This window comes from Myxine glutinosa, chromosome 13 (genome assembly GCF_964187855.1).
Source record: "Myxine glutinosa chromosome 13, kmMyxGlut1.1, whole genome shotgun sequence".
Lineage (NCBI taxonomy): Eukaryota > Metazoa > Chordata > Myxini > Myxiniformes > Myxinidae > Myxine > Myxine glutinosa.
The window spans coordinates 20,942,110-20,965,876 of NC_136273.1; the positions used below are offsets into that span (position 1 = coordinate 20,942,110).

At 46.6% G+C, this 23,767-nt stretch overlaps 1 protein-coding gene across 3 annotated transcripts in view; it reads left to right on the forward strand.

Annotated features, from left to right (window-relative positions):
- The window catches only part of LOC137438687 (RB1-inducible coiled-coil protein 1), a 135,103-nt gene that overhangs the window by 37,751 nt on the left and 73,585 nt on the right, over nucleotides 1–23,767 (forward strand). For all 3 annotated transcript variants that reach the window (XM_068133937.2, XM_068133938.2, XM_068133939.2), the window contains 5 exons: nucleotides 19,976–20,162; nucleotides 20,901–20,982; nucleotides 21,224–21,288; nucleotides 21,418–21,521; nucleotides 21,677–21,767. In XM_068133937.2, coding sequence (XP_067990038.2) covers nucleotides 19,976–20,162; nucleotides 20,901–20,982; nucleotides 21,224–21,288; nucleotides 21,418–21,521; nucleotides 21,677–21,767 — 529 coding nt within the window. The remainder of the gene's footprint in view (nucleotides 1–19,975; nucleotides 20,163–20,900; nucleotides 20,983–21,223; nucleotides 21,289–21,417; nucleotides 21,522–21,676; nucleotides 21,768–23,767) is intronic.

Consider the following 23,767-nt stretch of genomic DNA (forward strand, 5'->3'; position numbering starts at 1 on the left):
ACATTCCCAACCCGTACATTCGCCCTCTCGACTCAAGCTCACTCGGACAAAAGCCTCACACAAATTACACCGTGAAGGCCCAATGGCCATGTCTATGCCACAAATCAAGTACGTGAGTGAGTCGGGCGCACTGAATTGAAAATATATAGAACGCTCAAACTCCGTGAAAAGTGAAGCCGCCGTGTCGCCATCTTGGTTAGCATGACTCAATCAACTCGCTTCGCGGATCTCGTTTGTTTTGAACGTGTCCCAGATTTTAAAAGCCAGACGACTGTTAAAATGCCATTTTGTGCGGCAATAAACTGCTCCAATCGGTTACGGAAGGGTTGTGGAAAGACGTTTCACAGCTGTTTCAAAGACATTTAATTCATATCGCACAAAATCGACAAAAATCGACATAAAACACGATCGCATAAAAAGTGAAAAAACGCAATCGCTTTTCGCTCTGAATTACGTGCAAACGTGTGACGGAAATCGCCATCGCCCAGCATCGAGTGCCAACCAAGATGGCGCCCGGTAGCTGCATCTCCACCTATGTGGTGTGAATGGCAATGGTCATTCTATATATTTTCAGTTCAGTGGTCTGGCGGCGGGGATGGAACATCACATGATCGCTCTGAGCGAATCAGCGAGCTGCTCTGGCACCGGCTGAGATTCCGTGTATAATGTTCCTCGCTGAAATGCGCTGAGGTAAATATGAATAAAAAATATGGATCTCGTCAAATATTTTGAGTTCGGCCATGTTCGTCCCAGGCTCATTGGCCATGTCTATGCCAAATATCAAGCACATGAGCCTCTCCGTTTAGGAGTCTATCGGTAACATTACACACACACAAACTGTGTTTTATATATGTAGATTGTGGATGAGTTAATCTCCAATGCACTTCCACCTATACTTCCATATATACTTACGCTCACAAATGGGGTCTGCCTAGCAGGCACGTAAGACATCGGCCATTATAAAGCTTGCAGTGTTAAGTGTGGAAAATTTCTGAGGAAATTCTGTTGGCTCAATGGCGCAGTGGGCTGTCGCCACGTAAGTGATGGAGGTTCCTGGTTCGAGACCCGGGTTGAGTCAGAATTTTTCACACTAGTCCAACACAGGAATTTAATTCCTGTTTATTAAAAAAAAAAATATATATATATATATATGCGCTGAGGTAAATATCGAGGTAAATATATCGCTGAGGTAAATATATATACACAGTGCATTCCGAAAGTATTCAGACCCCTTCACTTTTTTCACATTTTGTTATGTTGCAGCCTTATGCTGAAATCGTTTAAATTCATTTTTTCCCTCATTAATCTACACTCAATACCCCACAATGACGAAGAGAAAACAGGATTTTAGAAAGTTTTGCAAATTTATTAAAAAGAAAAAACTGAAATATCACATTGACATAAGTATTCATACCCTTTGCTATGACACTTGAAATTTAGCTCAGGTGCCTCCCATTTCTCTTGATCATCTTTGATATGTTTCTACACCTTGATTGGAGTCCAACTGTGGTAAAGTCAATTGATTGGACATGATTTGGAAAGGTACACACCTGTTTATATAAGGTCCCAAAGCTGACAATACATATCAGAGCAAAAACCAAGCCATGAGGTCAAAGGAACTGCCTGCAGAGCACAGATCTGGGGAAGCCTACAAAAAAAGTTTCTGCTCCATTGAAGGTTCCCAAGAGCACAGTGGCCTCCATAATTCTGAAATGGAAGAAGTTTGGAACAACCAGGGTTCTTCCTAGAGCTGGCCGCCCGGCCAAACTGAGCAGTCGGGAGAGAATGGCTTTGGTAAGAGAGGTGTCCAAGAACCCGATGGACAATCTGGCTGAGCTCCAGAGATCCTGTGTGGAGATGGGAGAAACTTCCAGAAGGACAACCATCACTGCAACACTCCACCGATCTGGGCTTTATGGCAGAGTGGCCAGACGGAAGCCTCTCCTCAGTGAAAGACACATGAAAGCCCGCTTGGAGTTTGCAAAAAAGCACCTAAAGGACTCTCAGACTGTGAGAAACAAGATTCTGTGGTCTGATGAAACCAAGATTGAACTGTCTGGCCTCAATTCTAAGCGTCATGTCTGGAGGAAACCACGCACCGCTCATCACCTGCCCAATACCATCCCAACGGTGAAGCATGGTGGTGGCAGCATCAAGCTGTGGGGGTGTTTTTCAGCAGCAGGGACTGGGGGACTGGTCAGGGTTGAGGGGACAATGAATGGAGCAAAGTAGAGATATCCTTAATGAAATCCTGAAACAGAGTGCTCAGGACCTCAGACTGGGCCGAAGGTTCACCTTCCAACAGGACAATGACCCGAAGCACACAGCCAAGACAACGCAGGAGTGGCTTAGGGACAACTCTGTGAAGGTCCTTGAGTGGCCCAGCCAGAGCCCTGACTTGAACCCAATCGAACATCTCTGGAGAGACCTGGAAGTGGCTGTCCACCGACGGTCCCCATCCAACCTGACAGAGCTTGAGAGGATCTGCAGAGAAGAATGGCAGAAAATCCCCAAATCCAGGTGTGCAATGCTTGTCGCATCATACCCAAGAAGACTTGAGGCTGTAATCGCTGCCAAAGGTGCTTCAACTAAGTACTGGGTTAAGGGTCTGAATACTTATGTCAATGTGATATTTCAGTTTTTTCTTTTTAATAAATGTGCAAAACTTTCTAAAATCCTGTTTTCTCTTTGTCATTATGGGGTATTGAGTGTAGATTGATGAGGGAAAAAATGAATTTAAAAGATTTCAGCATAAGGCTGCAACATAACAAAATGTGAAAAAAGTGAAGGGGTCTGAATACTTTCTGAATGCACTGTATATATAGTCGTGGCCAAAAGTATTGGCACCTTTTTTTTTTTTCCCCCTTTGTATGCAGGATCGAGGCTCATGAAAGAGCTAACATTTATCACACAAAAAAAATCAAACAGACACAAAACATAATAAGGGGAGCGGTAGACAAGATGGGGAGAGAAGGGGAAGCACAAACACAACATTTGAGAACACGGACATCGGGGGATCTGTGGGAGGGAGAGGGCTTGGGGGGAGGAGGCGTGGGAAGGGGGGGGGGGGGTGGGAGAAGTATAAAACACAAGGACACTGCAAGGACTTCCAGGAAAGAAGTTGGTATTTCAAAAAAGTCGATCTGGGGTGAAATTAGCGGGGGTATAAAAGATCAAGGTTTTGGATGGGGGAAGATAAGAGATGGTAGCTCGCCTCACACCTAGCTCGGCTTCACGCTGTTGAAACCAAAGCTTTCAGAATTATTGGAATCTCCCGCGATGAAGCTATCTCTGAGGGCCTTTCACTCACTCACCGCAGGCAGGTAGGTGGTCTTTCTGTCTTCTACCGACTCCTCTCCGGCCTTGCACCCCCAGCTCTCTCTGTGCTCTGTCCCCCAAATATTCCTACAGGTCGCACAAGATCTGCCAGCAACCCTCTGATGGTTAAACTGCCGAAATCTCGGCTCTCTGCTCACCTTCACTCTTTCAATTCCTCTTTTCTCCTGCCTCTGGAACAAACTCCCTCACTCCCTTCAATCCCACTCCTCCCTCCAGGTCTTTAAAACAGCTGTTCACGACCATCTCTTATCTTCCCCCATCCAAAACCTTGATCTTTTCTACCCCCGCTAATTCACCCCAGATCCACCTTGTTTGAAATTCCAACTTCTTTCCTGGAAGTCCTGGCAGTGTCCATATGTTTTATACCTCTCCCACCGCCCCCTTCCCATGCCCCCCCCCCCAAAGCCCTCGCCCTCTCTCAGATCTCTCGATGTCTCCATGTCTCTCAGTCCCTGCTCTCAAATGTTGTGTTTGTGTCCTTCCCCCTCTCTCCCCATCTTGTCTACCGCTCCCGATGTTATATGTTTTATGTGTCGGTTTGTCTTTCTGTGTGATTAATGTTCGCTCTTTCACGAGCCTCGATCTTGTATACAAAAAAAAAAAAAAAAAAAAAAAAAATGGTGGTGAACAGCTGTTTTAAAGACCTGGAGGGAGTAGTGGGATTGAAGAGAGTGAGGGAGTTTGTTGCAGAGGCGGGAGAAAAGAGGAATGAAGGAGTGAAGGTGAGCAGAGAGTCTTGAATTTGGCAGTTTAACCAAAAGAGGGTTGCAGGCAGATCTTGTGCGACCTGTTGGAATGTTTGGGGGACAGAGCCCAGAGAGAGCTGTGGGAGCAAGGCCAGAGAGGAGTCTGTCGAAGACAGAAAGACCACCAACCTGCCTGCGGTGAGTAAGTGAAAGGCCCTCAGAGTTGGCTTCATCGCGGGAGATTCCAATGATTCTGAAAGCTTTGTTTTCAACATCGTGAAGCCGAGCTAGGTGTGAGGCAGGATCACCGGCCCAGAGGGGAGAACAGCATTCCATTGAGCTGCAGATGAAAGCCTTGTATGTGGTGAGGAGCTCAGGTGTGCCAAGAAAGGACTTCGCACAGCGGAGGATGCCCAGTAGGTGACTGGCTTTGGAGGCCAGATTGGAAATGTGGTTTTCCCAGGAAAAATAATGGCAGATAGTGAGACCCAGAACTTCTTGGAGAGGATTGTTCAGAAAGTATATGGGAAGGTTGTCCAGTCGGTCTTTTCGGAGAGACATAGTAAGAGTGAGATTTGTCAGGATTGAAAGGACCTTTGCACTTTTTTCAAATAATGCACCATTTCTTCCAGAAAATTGTTGAAATAAAAAAATATTTTGGTATCCACATATGTATTTCTTTGGTTTGCAGGGGAACAAAACAAAAAAGCTGAAAAAATTACTGAATCTTAGCTTATTCCACACAGAAATCCTAAAATGGCCCGGACAATATTATTGGCACCTTTTAGAAGATGTTTGAAATAATTTTATTTCAAGCAGGTGATTCTCCTCTACTTTGGAATTGAAAATTATGGTGAGTTGCAGGTGCCTGCAATATATAAAATCACTCATTCAACCTGTTTGAATGGAGAAAAGGAGTCATTCTGCTGTTTTGTGTCACTGTGTGTACCGCACACATGGAAGCATGGAGAAAAGAAAGAAAACCAGAGAATTGTCTGAGGAGGTCAAACACAATATTGTAGCCAAGCATGATCAATCTCAAGGCTACAAGTCAATCTCCAGAGACCTTTATGTTCCTGTGTCCACCGTACACAATGTTATCAGGAAGTATAAGGCCCATGGCACTGTAGCCAATATCCCTGGACGTGGCCGCAAGAGAAAACTTGATCGAAGATTGCAGCGAAGGATTGGTCGAATGGTGGAGAAAGCACCTCAATCAACTGCCAAACAGATTCAAGCTGACCTTCAGACACAAGGTATGACAGTTTCAACTCGCACATTCCATCGCCAACTCAATGAAAGGGAGTTCTATGGTAGGAGACCCGTGAGGACCCCACTGTTGAGAAAGCCCAACTGGAGTTTGCCAAGAAACACCTGAACAAGCCGAAGTCCTTCTGGGAGAATGTCCGGTGGATAGATGAGACCAAATTAGAGCATTTTGGTAAAGCACATCATCTCTATGTTTACAGAAAATAAAATGAAGCCTTCAAAGAAAAGAACACCTTCCCTACAGTCAAACATGGAGGCGGTTCAGTGATGTTTTGGGGTTGCTGTGCTGCCTCTGGCACTGGGTGCCTTGAATGTGTGCATGGCATCATGAAATCAGGAGATTACCAAGGCATTTTGGAGCGCAATGTTCAACCCAGTGTCAGAAAGCTGGGTCTCCGTCGAAGGTCAGGGGTCTTGCAGCAGGACAAAGACCCTAAACACACTTCGAAAAGCACCCAGGAATAGTTCAAGACAAAACGCTGAACTGTTCTGAAGTGGCCAGCAATTATTCCAGATCTACATCCCATTGAACACCTGTGGGGAGATCTGAAAACAGCAGTTCGGAGAAAGTACCCTTCAAATCTGGGAGAACTGGAACAATTTGCGCAAGAAAAGTCGGCCAAACTGCCAGTAGAGAGGTGTAGGAAGCTCATTCATGGCTATAGGAAGCGCTTGACTGCAGTTATTTTGTCCAAAGGCCGTGCTACCAAATATTAAGTCCCGGGTGTCAATAATTTTGTCAAGGCCATTTATTTTTATCTTCTGATTTGAAAGGATATATTAAGTTCTGAATCAAAAACAAAGGTTCTGTAATATTAACAGTGAAATAAAGAATTGTGGAGACCAAATACTTTAGTCAATTTCAACTTCTTTTTGGAGAAAATTGTGAGTTATTTGAAAAAAGTGCAAGGGTTCCAATATTTTTGGCCATGACTATAGTGTGTGTGTGTGTGTGTGTGTGTGTGTGTGTGTGTGTGTGTGTGTGTGTGTGTGTGTGTGTGTGTGTGTGTGTGTGTGTGTGTATATATATATGTATTTATATATATGTATGTATATATTGTTGCGGATATGGGATTTGGCCTCCATCCATATCCGCTTGTAAATATTCCCCTATTTCCCCAATACTCCCCAACTATCCCCAATCCCCCATTCCCTAGTCCCATTGTCTGTAAACAACACTCTGTAGAACCGACCTTCCCCTTTTTCCCCCATTAAATGTCGTGCCCAGGTTCACCGCATCTCACGTAGACAACTATAGGACATCTTGCTAGTTATTCTTAGTCTATGTCAGTTAAGGACTCGTTTCCATTAATTCTGACTCTTCGTTGCACCAGAATGTGATTGTATGGCACCAGTAGTGAGTTTAGGACCTCCCCATACCTCCTCCCATCTTCCTCATGAAACTACAACAACAACAACAACTACAACAACAGCGCGCGGGGAGTGTGCGTCCTCACTCCGGCTTGGTTAGCCGCCATTGCCCATGTGCTCTGACGGGGTTACCACGAAGGGGCTGACTGTCAGCTCCTCGTCAAGGGCGGAGCCCGGTAACCCCCCCGCACCCAATAAGAAGCGGCGGGCTGATTCCATCTGGGGCGGAGCTAACGAGCCGAGGGCGTGTCACTCCCCGCTGGATATACGCAGCCACTTACCGGAGGTGACGTCAGATGCGCCCCCAGCTTGAAGAGAACCAGACGCCACCTCCAGCGCGACGATACCTCCCTGCATCTTTTGGACCGCGCTATCCTGTCCCTGAGCCAAGGTGCACCTTGTGCTGTCCATCGACTACCTGCCCTTCCTTGCCATCAATCCCTGTGTGAGTCAGTCTTGTCCCGTTTATCTGTGGTCTGTCGGGAATAAGATAAGTGTGTCTAAGTGCCTACCTTCCTATGCTGTACCTCTTGTCCTTGTAATCTAAACGTTCCGCATACAAATATTATAACCTCCTCCGGAGGTCTTGAGAACTGTACCCCTGGTGTCGTGTCATCTAACCCAGCCGTTGTGTCCTTTCCTTAATTGATTTAGCATAGCGCGATTTGGCCAACGTTCGAGTGGAATCGGGTAAACTGTGCAGACGCGGTCATACCAAACCGCTCGGTAAACTAACATCCAAAACCGCGTCTGTAACATTTGGTGTCGAGGAGTTGGATTCGGACCTGGGACTAAATTTGTTAGGCCCAAATTTTGGAACACCAATTGTACTATTAGAGTAACATTTGGTGTCGGGAAGTGGGATTCGATCCGGAGCGCGTTTCACGCGCTCGAAATTATAACGGCGAAATTTGATTTTGTTTTACGAAAATAAAAACCCGAATTTTGAAAGTCGCGCTATGGCAGACCAAGACGGCTGGGTTCCGGTAGAGGAGAGGGAGGCAGGGTCGATCCAGGACCAAAATGAGGGACAAGCGGAGAGCGAAGCAGTGAGGGTAGCAGATTCGCAAAATAGCGTCGTCGCGCACGAGGTTGCGGGCGCGCAAAATGGCGCCTCAAACATAGCCACGACGACCGCGCCCGCGACCGTAGTAGCGCCACCGGTGGATTTGAACCTTTTTCTTATGCAAATGAAGGCCCTTATGGACAAGAATAATGAGGAAATGGAAAACAGAATGATGGGGGCCCTTATGGGCCAAATGGGGGTAATGAGGGACAAAGCGAGGGGTACCGGTGAGGGGTTAGTCAATAATTTTAAGGGATTAGACAAGAAATTTGGGAAGTTAGACAATAGATTAGGGGAAATACAGGAGGGGTTAACGGGGGTAGAAAATAGAATGGCTGCCCAGGAGAATCAAATGGAAGGGATGCAAAAGGGGTTAGAGGGGTTAGAAAACAGTATGGAAGGCAAATTGAGGGACATGAGGGACCAAGCGGAAAGGGAAGTTAAACAAATGGGGCAGCAGATAGAGGGGGTCAGAATGGGGGTAGAAACCAAACTGGATGCTCACAGGGAGGAAATGGAGCAGAGGAGGGTGGCATCTGGGCAGGAGATGCAAGTGATGGGAGAGGAGATCAGAAGAGGTGTGAGTGAGGAGGTCGGAGGAGTGCGCGAGGAGGTGAGGCACTGTAAGGAGCGCATGGAGAAGGAGGTGAGAAAGGGGACTGTAAAATTGCAAGGGGGTATAGAGGAGTTGATGCTGGGAGTAGAACAACTGACAGTGGGACAAAAGGAGTTGGGGGACCAGGTAAAGAAGAACACAGCGGTAATAGAGGGTTTAAAATCGACACAGAAGGAGATGAAAAAGGACGTAGGGGTAATTAAAAAAGAGTGTCAGACGGTACATGAGGACCTGACGAGGAAAATGAACAAAGTGGTAGAGGTGATGGAGGTTAAAGAGCGGGAGGTGCGGGAGCACATAGAAAAAAATATATAAAAAGTGGTGGAGTTAGAGGAAGAACTTAAAGGGGCGCACGAGGAGATGAAGGAGGTGAAACAGAAATTAGAAGAAGTGGAAGAAGGGGTGAGCGAAATTAAGAAGCGACGGAGAGAGGATAAGAAAGAGATAAAAGAGGAGGTAAAATAATTGGTCCAAAGTCTGTGTTCGGATCGTGATGATGTGCTCATTAACCGGATGAGGGATTCGCAGGTGATGGAGGAGAAGCGAAGAGGAAGAGGACCCGGTGTAAGTGGTGACCAATATGGCCGTGCGTATGATGCGCCAGGTGATTTAATGAGCTTGGGGGTCGAGATGGACCCGGGTGTTCGTGAGAGGCCGTTGGTGAAGTGTGCGACAGGTCTGGTGTGCGAAAAAGGAGGTGTGCGAAAAAGTCCGACTCTGGGGTGTGTGAGGAAAAAGTGCGTGCCAAGGAGTGAGGGTGCTGGCGAGAGTGAGTCGGTCGTAGCGCGTGTGCGAGGGAGCACATGGAAGCGCGGTGTGGTAAGTGTTACAGAGGGTGTGACGGGAGAGTATGCGCAAGAGTGTGCGCGAGAAAGGTGTGTAACGGACAGGTGCATGAGGAAGGAGTGCGCTGTCAAGAGTAAGGGTGAGTGCGTTGTGAAGAGTGGTGGTGAGAGTAGTGAGAGTGACAAGGAGCGTGAGTTGGTTGTGACAGGTGAGCGAGGATGTACACCTGGAATGGAAGGATGCACACCTGGAATTGTAGAGCGTGAGTGGGAATGCACGCTGGAATTGGTAGTGAGGCACGTGGTTGGGTGTGCGAATGAGAGCACACCTGTGATTGTCACAGAGGAGGTGACCGAGGAGGGGGTGCGAAGAGGTGTGTTGGTGAGGTGTGCTACCAACGAATGTGTGCCAAAGTGTTCGGTGGTCAGGTGTGTGACCAAGGCTGTGAGTGGAATGAGGGTACCTGGGTGTGTAAGGAAAGGTACGAGGAGCATGGAAACGGCTGGATGTGTGAGCAAGGAACGGGCTGCGGGGTGTAAGCATGCAGGTGAAGCATCGACGTTAAACGGGTTAGCGGTTAGAGCGACTTTTAGCCGAGTCGGGCCCTCGGTGCGTGCTGGGCCTCGCTCTGAACGGCCGCGTCCGTGCTCCACTAGGCGGAGCGGGCGGCTGGATAGGAAGGGTCGTCATGGCGACCACTTTTTGTTGAGGCATTCCGGCAGGTCGAGATCGGGACATTGGATGGCTCCACGCCGAGATGGTGCGTGGGATCTCGGCCCGGGTAAGCCCCCGTCCCTGCACCGAGTGCCGGACGCATCCAGCCGCTGGCACAGAACAACCCGCATTCATGGCTTGGCTTTACGAAGCCGGGCTTTGGACAGGAATTGGCGCACCGAGAGGCATTAGTGAGTAGACTGTGTGATGAGGATAGTGTTTTGGCCCCAAAATTAGAGAAAAACAAAATTTGATGATTGGCAAAGGATTGGCAGTAATGATTGGCAGATGATGGGCAGTGATTGGCAAATTTTTGATTTGTTGAAATTTGATGTGCAAAATTGGTAGTGGGAGATGCCCGATGTGGTGGGATGGCAACTCTGTCATCCCTCACAAAGTGGGGGCAAATGCGCAATAGTTTATGGGGAGTATGGCAGTGAAAACTAGCCTGGGTGGGTTAGGTTATATTGTGTGTAGGGACCTAGAAGATTGACATTAGGTAACGTTAAGTTTAGTTAGTGACTGATACCTGTAGTGGGGACGCAGGTAGATTAGTGTGGATGATAATGACGAGGGAGCGCAATAGTTTAAAGGGACGACTGGGAAGCGCAAGTTTCAGAGGGGAGTAGTTAGATGAGATGATGCTGTGTGAGGATTGAACAGGTGTGATTGCACAGGTGTGCAACTGGACAGGTGTGTGGAGCAGTGTATGAGTAGTGAGTGTTGTGGATCAGCGCGAATGCGCTTGGGGAGAGAAGGGTGCAGGTGGCACCAGGTGTGAGAGCACAGGTGTGTGGAATATATGGAGCAGAGAATGAGTGGTGTGGAGAGAGTTGGAGTAAGTGGTACGGAGTGGTGTGCATGGTGCGAAGGTGTGGATGGGGGAAGAGTGGACCCCTTTCACGAGTACCCGGGGCGGGTAGTGTAAGTGTTAGGTAGAGGGTATAGGTAAATTGTGGTTGGATATTGGCATTTGTGGTGCGGTTGCAGAATGGTATTGTGGATGGGTGCATTAGTGTTGTGGAATTGGCTGGGCGTGTAGCCTGTTAGTGTGTGTAGTTGGTTGGGCACTCCACCACTGTGAGGATGTCGGCCAGGTGAGGCCGCAGGTGGGCTCTGGGAGCCGTTAGTGTCAGTGGGGCCCGAGGATCCGGAGGACGGACCCGGGTAGCCCAGTGCCAGAGAGGGCACCGAGTGGGGAGAGCGCCAGAGGGCCTTCCCCAGGTAGTTAGGTTAGGGTAAGGAGCAGGTAAGCTCGGAGGCAACTGCAGTGGTGGAGGTGTGCAGGTGGGTAGACCTGCTGGGGGAGCTACACGTCGCGGCCCAGAAATTGTGCGAGGGCACCGGGAGATGAATCGGGGGAGTGAGACCCCAAATTGAAAAGCACCACAGTTGGTCAATGGGAATTGGTTTTTAGAACCCATAGTGTAAGAGGGCCAATGGTTTGGCAGGGAAAGACCCCGGGTAATGTAAAGTTGTTAAAGTCATTTAGGAAATAGTTAGGATTGATGAACCTGTCGCACCATACGCAGCCACTTACCTGAGGTGGTGATTATGACTCCACACCTGTGTTCCTTTGTTCTGTGTTGCAGGAAATGCGAATTGCTGTTGGATTTGTGAGACGCATCACGACGTGGATGAGACATTGGGGTGATTCCATCTCTCCCTCCCTAGGAGGGACTGATGATGAATTGGTGATGGCAAATTTTGATGAGAGTGGAAAATGGCAAATTTGATTGGTTAGGAGGGAGAGAAGACGAATTTGGTTTATGGGAGGAACGGGGAAGACAGTAGGGACGTTTGTTGATTTGTAAAGTAGATGTTTATGGGTAGTGTTGTGTTGTGTGGATACAGTAAGGGGTAAGGGAGGGGCAATGTAGGTTACCTGGTGGGGGGGGGGGGGGGGGCGTACGGTAGGAACGTACCTGTCTCACCTGGTTCCCATGTGCCCCCAGTGTGCATTACCTTACATTGCGTGCACTTTTGCGCCCTTACCACCTTACTCACGTGTCTCCTTCTTTTGTCTCCCACCTCCGAGGATCTGGCTTTGGGGCAGAGAGAGAGGAGAGAGAGGTGCTGGCTCCGCAGTTGTGGGCCTGCACTTTCGCTGCTTGCTGCCGGGATCGATACACCATATGGACCGCAATTTTTGTGGCCGCCCACCATGGACCGCAGTTCTTTTGCTGGCAAGCACCACCCGTTGATGGACCTATGGGTCAACGTGGCACCTATGCCATACAGGTGAACCACTTTTAGTTGGCCCCCTGACGGCCACAATTCAGAAATGGACGCGGTTGGTGCCTTTCTTTATTTTTGAAAGAAGCCAGAAGGCCAAATGCACCACATGAAGGCAAGACCAGCGGCAGAACATCGGCCGGCTGCGACACCACCGGTGATTTATGAACATTTTATTGGTGCACCGGATGGTGCTGACTGTGTGATGGGGTGGTGCTTTTGGTGCTTGGATGGGGTGCTCTGCACATTATTAAAGGCCGTAAGGCCACAGAGCACTCGTGGGTTGGTGTATCGATGCTGGCATGCGTGCTCTCTCTATGCATACCATCTGCATGTGTTCCTCCAAAAACAGGTCCTGGATCGTAGTGTAAATATCAGCGTAGTCTTGTGTAAATAATGCTCCCTACCGGCTGTATGTTTAGTTTGAGAATTCTTTCCGCGATTCGGTTATCCTGTGGGTGTGTTTCTGTGAGGAGAAGGGTGCAACGTCGCAGGGGGACATATTTACTCATTTGTGAACATCTGTAAAACTGTCGCACTCAGGGTAGAGTTAATAGTAGAGGGAACTACATCTGAGTGCCACACTAACGTAGGTAAAAATTTATCGGGTCGGGACGCCCCGAGGGTAGAGAAGGGTGCAATGTTGCGGATATGGGATTTGGCCTCCATCCATATCCGCTTGTAAATATTCCCCTATTTCCCCAATACTCCCCAACTATCCCCAATCCCCCATTCCCTAGTCCCATTGTCTGTAAACAACACTCTGTAGAACCGACCTTCCCCTTTTTCCCCCATTAAATGTCGTGCCCAGGTTCACCGCATCTCACGTAGACAACTATAGGACATCTTGCTAGTTATTCTTAGTCTATGTCAGTTAAGGACTCGTTTCCATTAATTCTGACTCTTCGTTGCACCAGAATGTGATTGTATGGCACCAGTAGTGAGTTTAGGACCTCCCCATACCTCCTCCCATCTTCCTCATGAAACTACAACAACAACAACAACAACTACAACAACAGCGCGCGGGGAGCGTCCTCACTCCGGCTTGGTTAGCCGCCATTGCCCATGTGCTCTGACGGGGTTACCACGAAGGGGCTGACTGTCAGCTCCTCGTCAAGGGCGGAGCCCGGTAACCCCCCCGCACCCAATAAGAAGCGGCGGGCCGATTCCATCTGGGGCGGAGCTAACGAGCCGAGGGCGTGTCACTCCCCGCTGGATATACGCAGCCACTTACCGGAGGTGACGTCAGATGCGCCCCCAGCTTGAAGAGAACCAGACGCCACCTCCAGCGCGACGATACCTCCCTGCATCTTTTGGACCGCGCTATCCTGTCCCTGAGCCAAGGTGCACCTTGTGCTGTCCATCGACTACCTGCCCTTCCTTGCCATCAATCCCTGTGTGAGTCAGTCTTGTCCCGTTTATCTGTGGTCTGTCGGGAATAAGATAAGTGTGTCTAAGTGCCTACCTTCCTATGCTGTACCTCTTGTCCTTGTAATCTAAACGTTCCGCATACAAATATTATAACCTCCTCCGGAGGTCTTGAGAACTGTACCCCTGGTGTCGTGTCATCTAACCCAGCCGTTGTGTCCTTTCCTTAATTGATTTAGCATAGCGCGATTTGGCCAACGTTCGAGTGGAATCGGGTAAACTGTGCAGACGCGGTCATACCAAACCGCTCGGTAAACTAACATCCAAAACCGTGTCTGTAACAATATATATACAGTATATATATATATATATATATATATATATATATATATATATATATATATATATATATATATATATATATATATATATATATATATATATATATATATATTGTTACGGACGCGGTTACAGATGTTATTTACCGAGCGGTTGGTATTACCGCGACCGAACAGTTATTCTCCGATTTGCCCCAAACTTTGGCCGGATCGCGCCACCGCTATTCAATCGGGAAAACTCTAAAGCGACCGAATGCAAAGAGGAAAACGAAAGCAAAGAAAGGTTTGGAAATACTACTAAATTTATTTACTATTCACACACATAAGCAAAAAGACAGCAGTCACGTTTATTTACAAGCACATGAGACGCAGGTGACACAGTGAGAATACTAGCTTATACAGACTTATGGTTACTACCCAGGGACAAGACAAAAGACAGACTACGAGCACACTTACACGGGGAATGATGATAGGGATGGCAGGTGGGTGGCTGGTGGATGGCTGGCGGTATAGGGAGGTCCAACTAGTTCTGCAGCTGATCGACTCGTGGGCAGCCGCCGCTCCTTCGCGGCCCTGCTCCAAACTGCCGTCCAGGCCTCACGCTGCTGTGGCTGCAGTTTCGGTGGCTCCAGCTGCAGCAAATGCAGTTTCAGTGGCTCGAGCTGCAGCAAGTGCAGTTTCGGTGGCTCGAGCTGCAGTTCAACCCTGGACTTCTTTCGCAGTTTCTCTGTCGTCAAAGCTCATCTCCCTTCTCTCTACTTGGGAACGCCCTGCGGTGGGTTATATAGGCCCCACCCCTCAACCTTCGCGAACCTCCTCGATGTTTCTTTCCACACCCTCTCCAAGTCCAACCCCTTGTTCGTGGTTGGTTGAGTGGGGCTGACTCACTCCTTCCCTCTATGACGAGGTGGGGACCCACCTTTCTTCCCCAACCCTGCCTCGTGGTCAATGGCGGCAATTGGAGCGGAGGTAGTTTCCAATCGACGAAAAGGGGGAATGGAGGTTTTGGGAATGGGAATGAAGGGAATCTATCTCTTTCACTTGGTGCAATGGAGTACTTCTATTAATGGGAGACACAGCCTTACCCTAAAACACAGAATAAGATATAAGCTATCGAACAGGGGTATTCTATGATTAGCTGACGTGTATGCTTGTGGACTAATTATGGGACGCCCTTTTGACCTTTACACAGCTCCGGAGGCAGGAGGCGCAGACTCGAGCAATATTCATCACCAATTTACCACAATACAACACAATCAAAAAAATACAGTCCTCATATCCGCAACAATATATATATATATATATATATATATATATATATATATATATATATATATATATATATATATATATATATATATATATATATATATATATATATATATATATATACATACATACATACATACATACATACATACATACATACATACATACATACATACATACATACATACATACATACATACATACATACATATATATATATATATATATATATATATATATATATATATATATATATATATATAATCGTTAGATTAAATAAGACGCGGACGTAGCTTCAGGACGTCGATCTTTAATTGTCGACCAAGCTTTCGACCAACAAAGGTCTTCTTCTGAGTCTACAAAAACAGCAGGCATGTATATCAGTCAAGCGTGTATGGTGATATCTGTGTGAGATGTGTGACGTGTGTAGAAAATGCATACAGAAGGAAGAGCCACGCCAAAGCTCACTCACCAGCCCCAAGTTCAACGGAAGTGACCGTTTCCGTTACGGTCACTTCCGTTAGAGTGCACGTGCATATACAAATATAGAGATATACATACATAAACACACAAGCATATATTCATATCCCATTTATATTCATATAATATATTTATATATTTATATAAATGACATATAAAGGTAGAATGAATGAATGAATGAATGATAAATGAATGAATGAATGAATGGGTTACGGTTAACAATTTGATTGGGTTGATGTGGGAACATGCTTTAGTCATCAAAATTTATGCCATGAGGGACTTTTGTCCGAAGTTTGTGTATCCAAAAGGACTCACGTTTCAGAACCGTGGTGTGTGATCGATTTGTGATTGATTCAATGGCAGAGATCTGAATGTCATTTATAGAGTGATCCGGTTGATTAAAGTGTATCGTGTAAGGTAGAGATTTGCCCTGACTGGTGTGGAAGTTATTGATTTCTGACCGGGTGTTATTAAATCGTGTGTAGAGTGTATTTTCAGTTTTTCCAACTTGTGTAGAGTGTAGTTGGAAAAACTGAAAATACACTCTACACACGATTTAATAACACCCGGTCAGAAATCAATAACTTCCACACCAGTCAGGGCAAATCTCTACCTTACACGATACACTTTAATCAACCGGATCACTCTATAAATGACATTCAGATCTCTGCCATTGAATCAATCACAAATCGATCACACACCACGATTCTGAAACGTGAGTCCTTTTGGATACACAAACTTCGGACAAAAGTCCCTCATGGCATAAATTTTGATGACTAAAGCATGTTCCCACATCAACCCAATCAAATTGTTAACCGTAACCCATTCATTCATTCATTCATCATTCATTCATTCTACCTTTATATGTCATTTATATAAATATATAAATATATTATATGAATATAAATGGGATATGAATATATGCTTGTGTGTTTATGTATGTATATCTCTATATTTGTATATGCACGTGCACTCTAACGGAAGTGACCGTAACGGAAACGGTCACTTCCGTTGAACTTGGGGCTGGTGAGTGAGCTTTGGCGTGGCTCTTCCTTCTGTATGCATTTTCTACACACGTCACACATCTCACACAGATATCACCATACACGCTTGACTGATATACATGCCTGCTGTTTTTGTAGACTCAGAAGAAGACCTTTGTTGGTCAAAAGCTTGGTCGACAATTAAAGATCGACGTCCTGAAGCTACGTCCGCGTCTTATTTAATCTAACGATTATATATTCAATACAAATGAGACGCCCTGCTCGTACTTTGGAGTTTCTACTATTTCTTACAGTTATATATATATATATATATATATATATATATATATATATATATATATATATATATATATATATATATATAATCCATTTTTAGTTCTCCAACCTTTAATGAGCAAACAAACAACTGCTCGACGTTTCGATCAGCGACACGGATAATATATATATATATATTGTTGCGGATATGGGATTTGCATCCATCCATATCCGCTTGTAAATATTCCCCTATTTCCTCAATACTTCCCAACTATCCCCAATCCCCCATTCCCTAGTCCCATTTTCTGTAAACAACACTCTGTAGACCCGACCTCCCCCTATTTCCCCCATTAAATGTCGTGCCCAGGTTCACCGCATCTCATGTAAGACAACTATAGGACATCTTGCTAGTTATTCTTAGTCTATGTCAGTTAAGGACTCGTTTCCATTAATTCTGACCCTTCGTTGCACCAGAATGTGATTGTATGGCACCGTTAGGAAGTTTAGGACCTCCCAATACCTCCCCGCAGCTCTTCCTCACGGTTCAATAACAACAACAACAGCAACGGCAGCGGCGTGCACAGGGAGTGCGCGTCCTCACTCCGGCTTGGTTGGTAGGGGGTGTTGGGAGGGCACGAGGCCTTCCCAACGAGCCGCCATCGAACATGTGCTCGACGGGGTTACCAAATAGGGGCTCCCTGTCAGCTCCTCGTCAAGGGCAGAGCCCGGTAACCCCCGCACCCAATGGAAGCGGCGGACCGGCCCCAGGGGGGCGGAGCCAACCAGCCGAGGGCGTGTCACTCCCCGCTGAGCATGCGCAGGAAGAGGGAGGTGACGTCAGATGCGCGCTGAGCTTGAAGCAAGAGAGACGTCCCTTCCGAGCGCTGTGACACCTCCCTGCATCTCTTGGACCGTGCTTGATCCTGTCCCCGAGCCAAGGTGCACCTTGTGCTATCAACCTACCTGTCGATTCCTGCCATCAATCCCTGTGTAAGTCTACCTTGTTCCGTTTGTCTGTGGTCTGTCTGGGATAAGATAAGACTGTAATTAAGTGCCCATCTCTTCTGTGTCTTTACCTCACTACCTTGTAATCTACCCCCTTTTCTCCACCACTGTAATTATACCCTCCTCCGGAGGTCTTGAGAACTGTACCCCTTGCGTCATTTCATCTATCCCAGTCGTTGTGTCCTTTCCATCATTGATTTAGCATAGCGCGATTTGGTCAACGTCTGGGTGGAATCAGGGTCTAGTCGGGGAATAACTGTTCGGTCGTGGCAATACCACCGCTCGGTAAATAACATCTAAACCGCGTCCGTAACAATATATATATATATATAATCCATTTTTAGTTCTCCAACCTTTAATGAGCAAACAAACAACTGCTCGACGTTTCGATCAGCGACACGGATAAACGTGCATCCACTGACCTTTCTCAAGAGTAAAGCAAAACAACTCTGTACCCTCCCTTATATAAGGAAAAAGGGGGTGGGGACACCGAACCACCAATGAATGCCATTCTGGAACAACTCGTGGGCCGGTGATCCTGCCTCACATGCTGAATGTAATCAAATGCCTCTGGTCTCTCTGCGCTGCCTGAATTTGTCTACCCTGTACTGATTGGATGTTGGACACAACATAGGTATTGGAAATCGAGAGAGTATCTGCCTACATATCACGAGGAATGTTTGTATGTTTAGCTGGTTTGTCTGATGCTCAGCATAACTCGCTGGGTCTCGAGTGTGCACCTCCTGAACACGAGGATGTTTTCAGCTCGTGTAATGCTACAAAAGATAACAGTCTCTTTAATTAGATTTCTCTGCCACGGGTTGGAGTGAAGGAACACGAACACTTAATTGCGAAAGTTGTTTTCGATCCTTTGCTACATGTTTGGTTAACATTCGCAATTCAAAATAATCGCATGTCTTCTCCATTGAAGAAAAACTCTGACGTTGCTATTGTTTTTCTCTCGGCCTCAGCTCATTTCCTCGTGAGCTTGACCCGATTGGCGATGTCGCTGGGCTTGACGGAATCCTTCCAGAAAGTTAATCAGAATGGCTGCTGTCCTTCCGCGAGTCTTCACGGGCCACTCTAAAGTGTCACCCTGGCAGCGAATTGAACAACTACACCCATGGAGTGCAAACCTGCGGTGGCATTTCTGGGCCAGGAAAAATCTGTCTGGAAATAAATCCACATTTTGTTACGACATCCCCACACAGAGAGGGCCATGACAAGCATTGACTGTTGATTAGTTAAAGGAGCCTCGGTGTTTGGATCCTGGTGAACATAGTAACCAGCGTACATCTCGGTGTACTCCTTAGTCAGGTCGTCGGTACCTCTGTACTGTCCTAAGTCTCCATGCTGACTGATAAAGTTTGAGATCCGTGTTTTATCTCTAATAATCCTGCACCTGATAATTTATTTGTCCCTATATGTCAATTTAATGGTTTTCACGTTAAAATTAATATTGACTCTCCCTTAACAAACAAAATAATCCTCAAGGATTGCGGGTGATTATACGGTCATCGGTATCTAATGCCAACACGTAATTTACCCTTGTGTTAGCTCCTGTCTGAGTACGCAGCTCGTTATGTCGATCCCATCCACTCGGGCAGAAGAGACATACCAGCCAGTGACAATCTGGCCACCTGTCGACCTGTTTGAGTTCCATCCTGTGGTGACGTTGCCGACATATCCATGCAATATGTGATTTTACAGCCCAGTTAGAAACTTTGCACTCTCCGGTGTGTCCCGCTGAGTGAGCATGAATTTATATTTCCAATCTACTCGTTTAAAGCTATGGCCACAATGTTTTTTTAATTTGATGGTGTTCCATTGGTTCCATGAAATCCATCTTTAAAGCAATATCTCGTAATCGGTGCTGCCCTCCCCGCCAGCCTGAAACATGGAGTATCAGTGCAGTCGTAGAAAGGAAACCCCCTTCGGAAATCATAAATGTAATTTTAATGTAAAGTTAAACATACAAGTTGTCTTACTTCTAGCACAATGGACGCGGATGGGTGAACTCACAATCTATAACTCCCATGGAGTTGTCATTTTTAATTGGTGTGTGTTTTCCCATCCAGTTGTCAAAAATGCTCTGTTGAGCCATTTGCCATGCACTTGTTGTGTGTCCGTGTCCCGAAATCATCCGAGTGTTTTTTTTAAATCTGGCAATGCAGTTGGTGTTACCTGATGATGCATCATTTGGATCAGCACGGAGAACGCCTTGCCATGTTGTGGCACATGCTGCGCAGCCTGAAAGGCCGGCTGTGGATCGCGTCGGAGTTTTCCAATGCACCACGCCTTTACTGCCTGGCTGTGAGCGAGACTGCACGACGTCGTACCTTCAGCAAGCGTTACACCAAGGTGCATCCTGCGGGGAATTGTAGATAAAGAAGAAGAACCGCCTATAGAGGCCATTTTTCCCCGCAGAGCAGGGGTTGGCCTTTTTTAGGCACCGTGGTCCCCTTTTTGAAGCAATGTTTTACGGCCGGATGCCTTGTTAGATGGGATTCCTTTGAGGGATTGCCGGATGCCACCAACCCTGTTAGTCGCCTCTTGCGCACACAGGGAATTACCAGTGAACTGGTACTCAATTCACCGACCTCGGAAGGATGACAGGCCGAGTCAATCCCCCTGGCGTTAATTCAGCGATCGCCCGGGATTCTAACCCAGGATCCTAGGATCCCAAGCCAGCACCCTAACCGCTAAGCCAACACCAGGCTTGGAATTATAGATAAAGAACCTTTATTAAATATGCTAGTTTAGGATTGTGGCAGAAATTGATGGCAAAGGGTGAAAGGTTAAATGGATGCTGAGGAGGGGGTGAACAGGTGAATGAAAAAAAGATTTTGGTTCGACTCTGCCGCGGTCTGGTTTGGCGTGCCGACGTCCCAGACTCAGCGTGGACGGACCATTACACCATTGAGTCTGGTGAGATGAATGCAAATGGTTCACATAACGACAATATACATGAAAAAGCATGCTTGTTGAATGATGTTTGGGAATTTATCCAAAGAACCAGCCAATCAGGCACGAGTTAGCCATGCCTGTTTCTGTTTCACCATCATCTGTACGAGTCCCTTTCCTGTGACTTGTGTGTAGTGGGCAGAAACGCTGGTAAAGGATGGGAAGCATGTTTACGAGGTGGAGAAGGCCAAAAGACTAAGCTTTTCTCGTCTTTTTGGTGAGCAATATCTTTAAATTGAAACCTGTTCTCTGAGGATTTCATTATTTTATCTTCATGTTACGTGACACCTCAGCGCAAGAAGCACAACCGTTTCCCTGTTGTTTAGCTCACTGGGAAAGTTGCAGTGCATGTTGCTTTCTTGTACATGGCTGATAGTGGAATCTTAAATTGAAATTGTGAGGTTTGTTTGTTCCACATGTTTCCCCTTCCCCCCTTACATTCCCACCCCCACTCCAAGGAAAATACTTTCTGTGCGACCGACTCTTTAAGGGATTGCAATCTTGGCCTTCGTCGTCATTCTGCGTAAGTGCAAACACATATCGGTTTGAATAAATCACGACACTTGCAACAGCACCATGCTTATGATTGCAGCCCACAAATGTTATGCACACATTTCCACCCACTAATCCCTCCGGCATGTATTGTGGATAGACTCGCAGTCCACGGAAATTTGACGAGGATTTGCCATTGGTGACCGAAGCCGACCTGCTATTTCTGCAGCGCCATTGCCCTCAGGAAGTGCTTCCATACATCCGGTATACTGTTTGACCTATGAGCATAAAGCTGTATTTCAAATGGCAACAGAGTTGTTTTCTTGCATTTTCCTGCTCCAAGAGCTTTGTTGGAAGCCACTCATTTGTGCATGTGCTCTTGTCTGTCTGTGTGTGCATTGCCATTCCATGGTTTGCAGAATTCCATCGATGTTAGACGCAGATGTACCAACTAGTCCCCAGCATGTGTTGCCAGTTGTTGGTGTAGCCGGCACAGGAGTTGATTCTCAGGTAAGCATTGTATAAAAGGTGATTGATTGGCATAATTTGGCTATGTGCAATCTTCCCAAAGCTTCCGGGTTAAAAGTTGTCGAATGGGGAGTTATTTTGTGCATTTAGTCTCTATTGAATAGAGAATGCCAGGTTCATCCAGATAATGTAAATAAAAATCCTTTAAAAGTCTTTTGGAAACTTTCTCGTTTGCAGATTGATATGTTCTTTGGTTTTTCCTTTGCATCAGCAATCCTGGATATGTTGGACAGGTATGATTCTTGAGGTACGAAGGCTATTCTTGTTTTACGTGGATCATCCAAAAGGTTATACCATGGGATCCCGCTATTTGTGGGGGATACGTTCCTGGAAAATCCGTGAATTGCAAAACCGTGAATAGTGGGGCATTGTTTCAATGGAAAAAGGGGGGATAGGTTCCCGAGTGGCGAAAATCCGCGAATAGAGAACACCAAACCGCGAATGGCGAGGCAAAATCCGCGAATGCTGAGGCAAATCCCAAGAATGTCGAAGATAATCTGCAAAGGTTGATGAAAGTCCCGGAAATGGCGAGACAAAACCCGAGAATGTCGACGATAATCCGCGAAGGTTGATGAAAATCCCGCAAATGTATGCCGCGGCATTGTTTCATTGGGGAAAAGGGGGATATGTTATAGGTTCCTGGCGGTTCCTGATTCATAGAGGAAATTTTTTAAAGTTTAAATTCTTTTCGACCACAAATTCACATGATTACAGTTTCACAACAAATACGCACATAAAAAAAAAACGACAACACCAGGTACCATTTCCAATTTATTGAAGGAATGCGCTTACAGTTTATTAAAAGTGTTTAACCAGTTTAACCATACCACACCGTGAAAAAAAACAAAAAACACAACACCATCATGTACCATTAAAAAATTTTATTTCACAAACACACACAACTTTCAAATAATGATGATGATGATGGTGATGAATTAAAATCCCATGAATTCCTCGAACTTTGAGGGTGACCCAAATGATGGTGCAGCAAAATCGTGTGCTAAGTGAGAGCCAGGAGAGGTATGAGAAGGTGAAGACGCTGGTGAAAATGCTGGTGAGGACGCTGAGAGGGCGGCAGGAGAGGGTGTTGATGGTCGTTAGGTGTTGTGAGCAGGGCTGAAGAAATGGGTGATGGAGAGCTGCCTGACAGATTTCCCAACATTTTGATGTAGCTCTTTGTACGGGAGCAGCACATCATCCGAGCCCCTCTTGAACTTGTGGTACCTCTCCACGACTGGGTCAGCATCTTGCACCTTGTCCGCAAGCGCCCGCATGTCCTGCAGCAACTCGCCCAGGAACTGGACTGTGAGGTTGGATCTCGGCACCTCTTCCTCATCACTGCCCGCCTCCTCCCCCTCCTCCTCGGAAACCTTTGGAATGGCCTCCAACTTGTCCTCGGTGAGCGGGTTTAGTGAATGGTTCAGCATCATGGTTTTCAGCATGAAGTCCCTCGTCTGCGTGTTGTGCTCGATACATGTTCAGAGAGTCTTCTTCATCCTTTCCATGTGGACATTCCGGACATGGGTGACCACCTTCACACTCGATACAGCGCTCGCTGAAACTCTCTCACGAATTGCCTTCTCCTTCTTCCGTATATAGTGAACGGTGGATTCGTTAATGCCATAATGCCTGCCAACAGAGGCCGCACACTCTCCTCTCGAATGCTGGTCCAGCAGCTCCACTTTCTGGCTCACGCTCATCACTTTCTTCTGCCTCTTGGTAGTCGACGCATTTCCGGCACTGGTCTTGCGCTTGGGAGCCATGATTGAATGATAAGCAGAGCGAGTCAAAAGCACAGGTCAAAGCAACAGGACGAGAAGGATGATCGAGATCCAGGACACAGTCTGTATATGTAGGAATGTGAGCATTGTGGGTAGCTGCGGGAGGGGTGAATACTCTGCCCATTGTTTGTGGGGGATGTTATCGGATGATGCCGTATTGAGCCTATCTGCTAATTTCAATAATAGATTTAATGAAACATT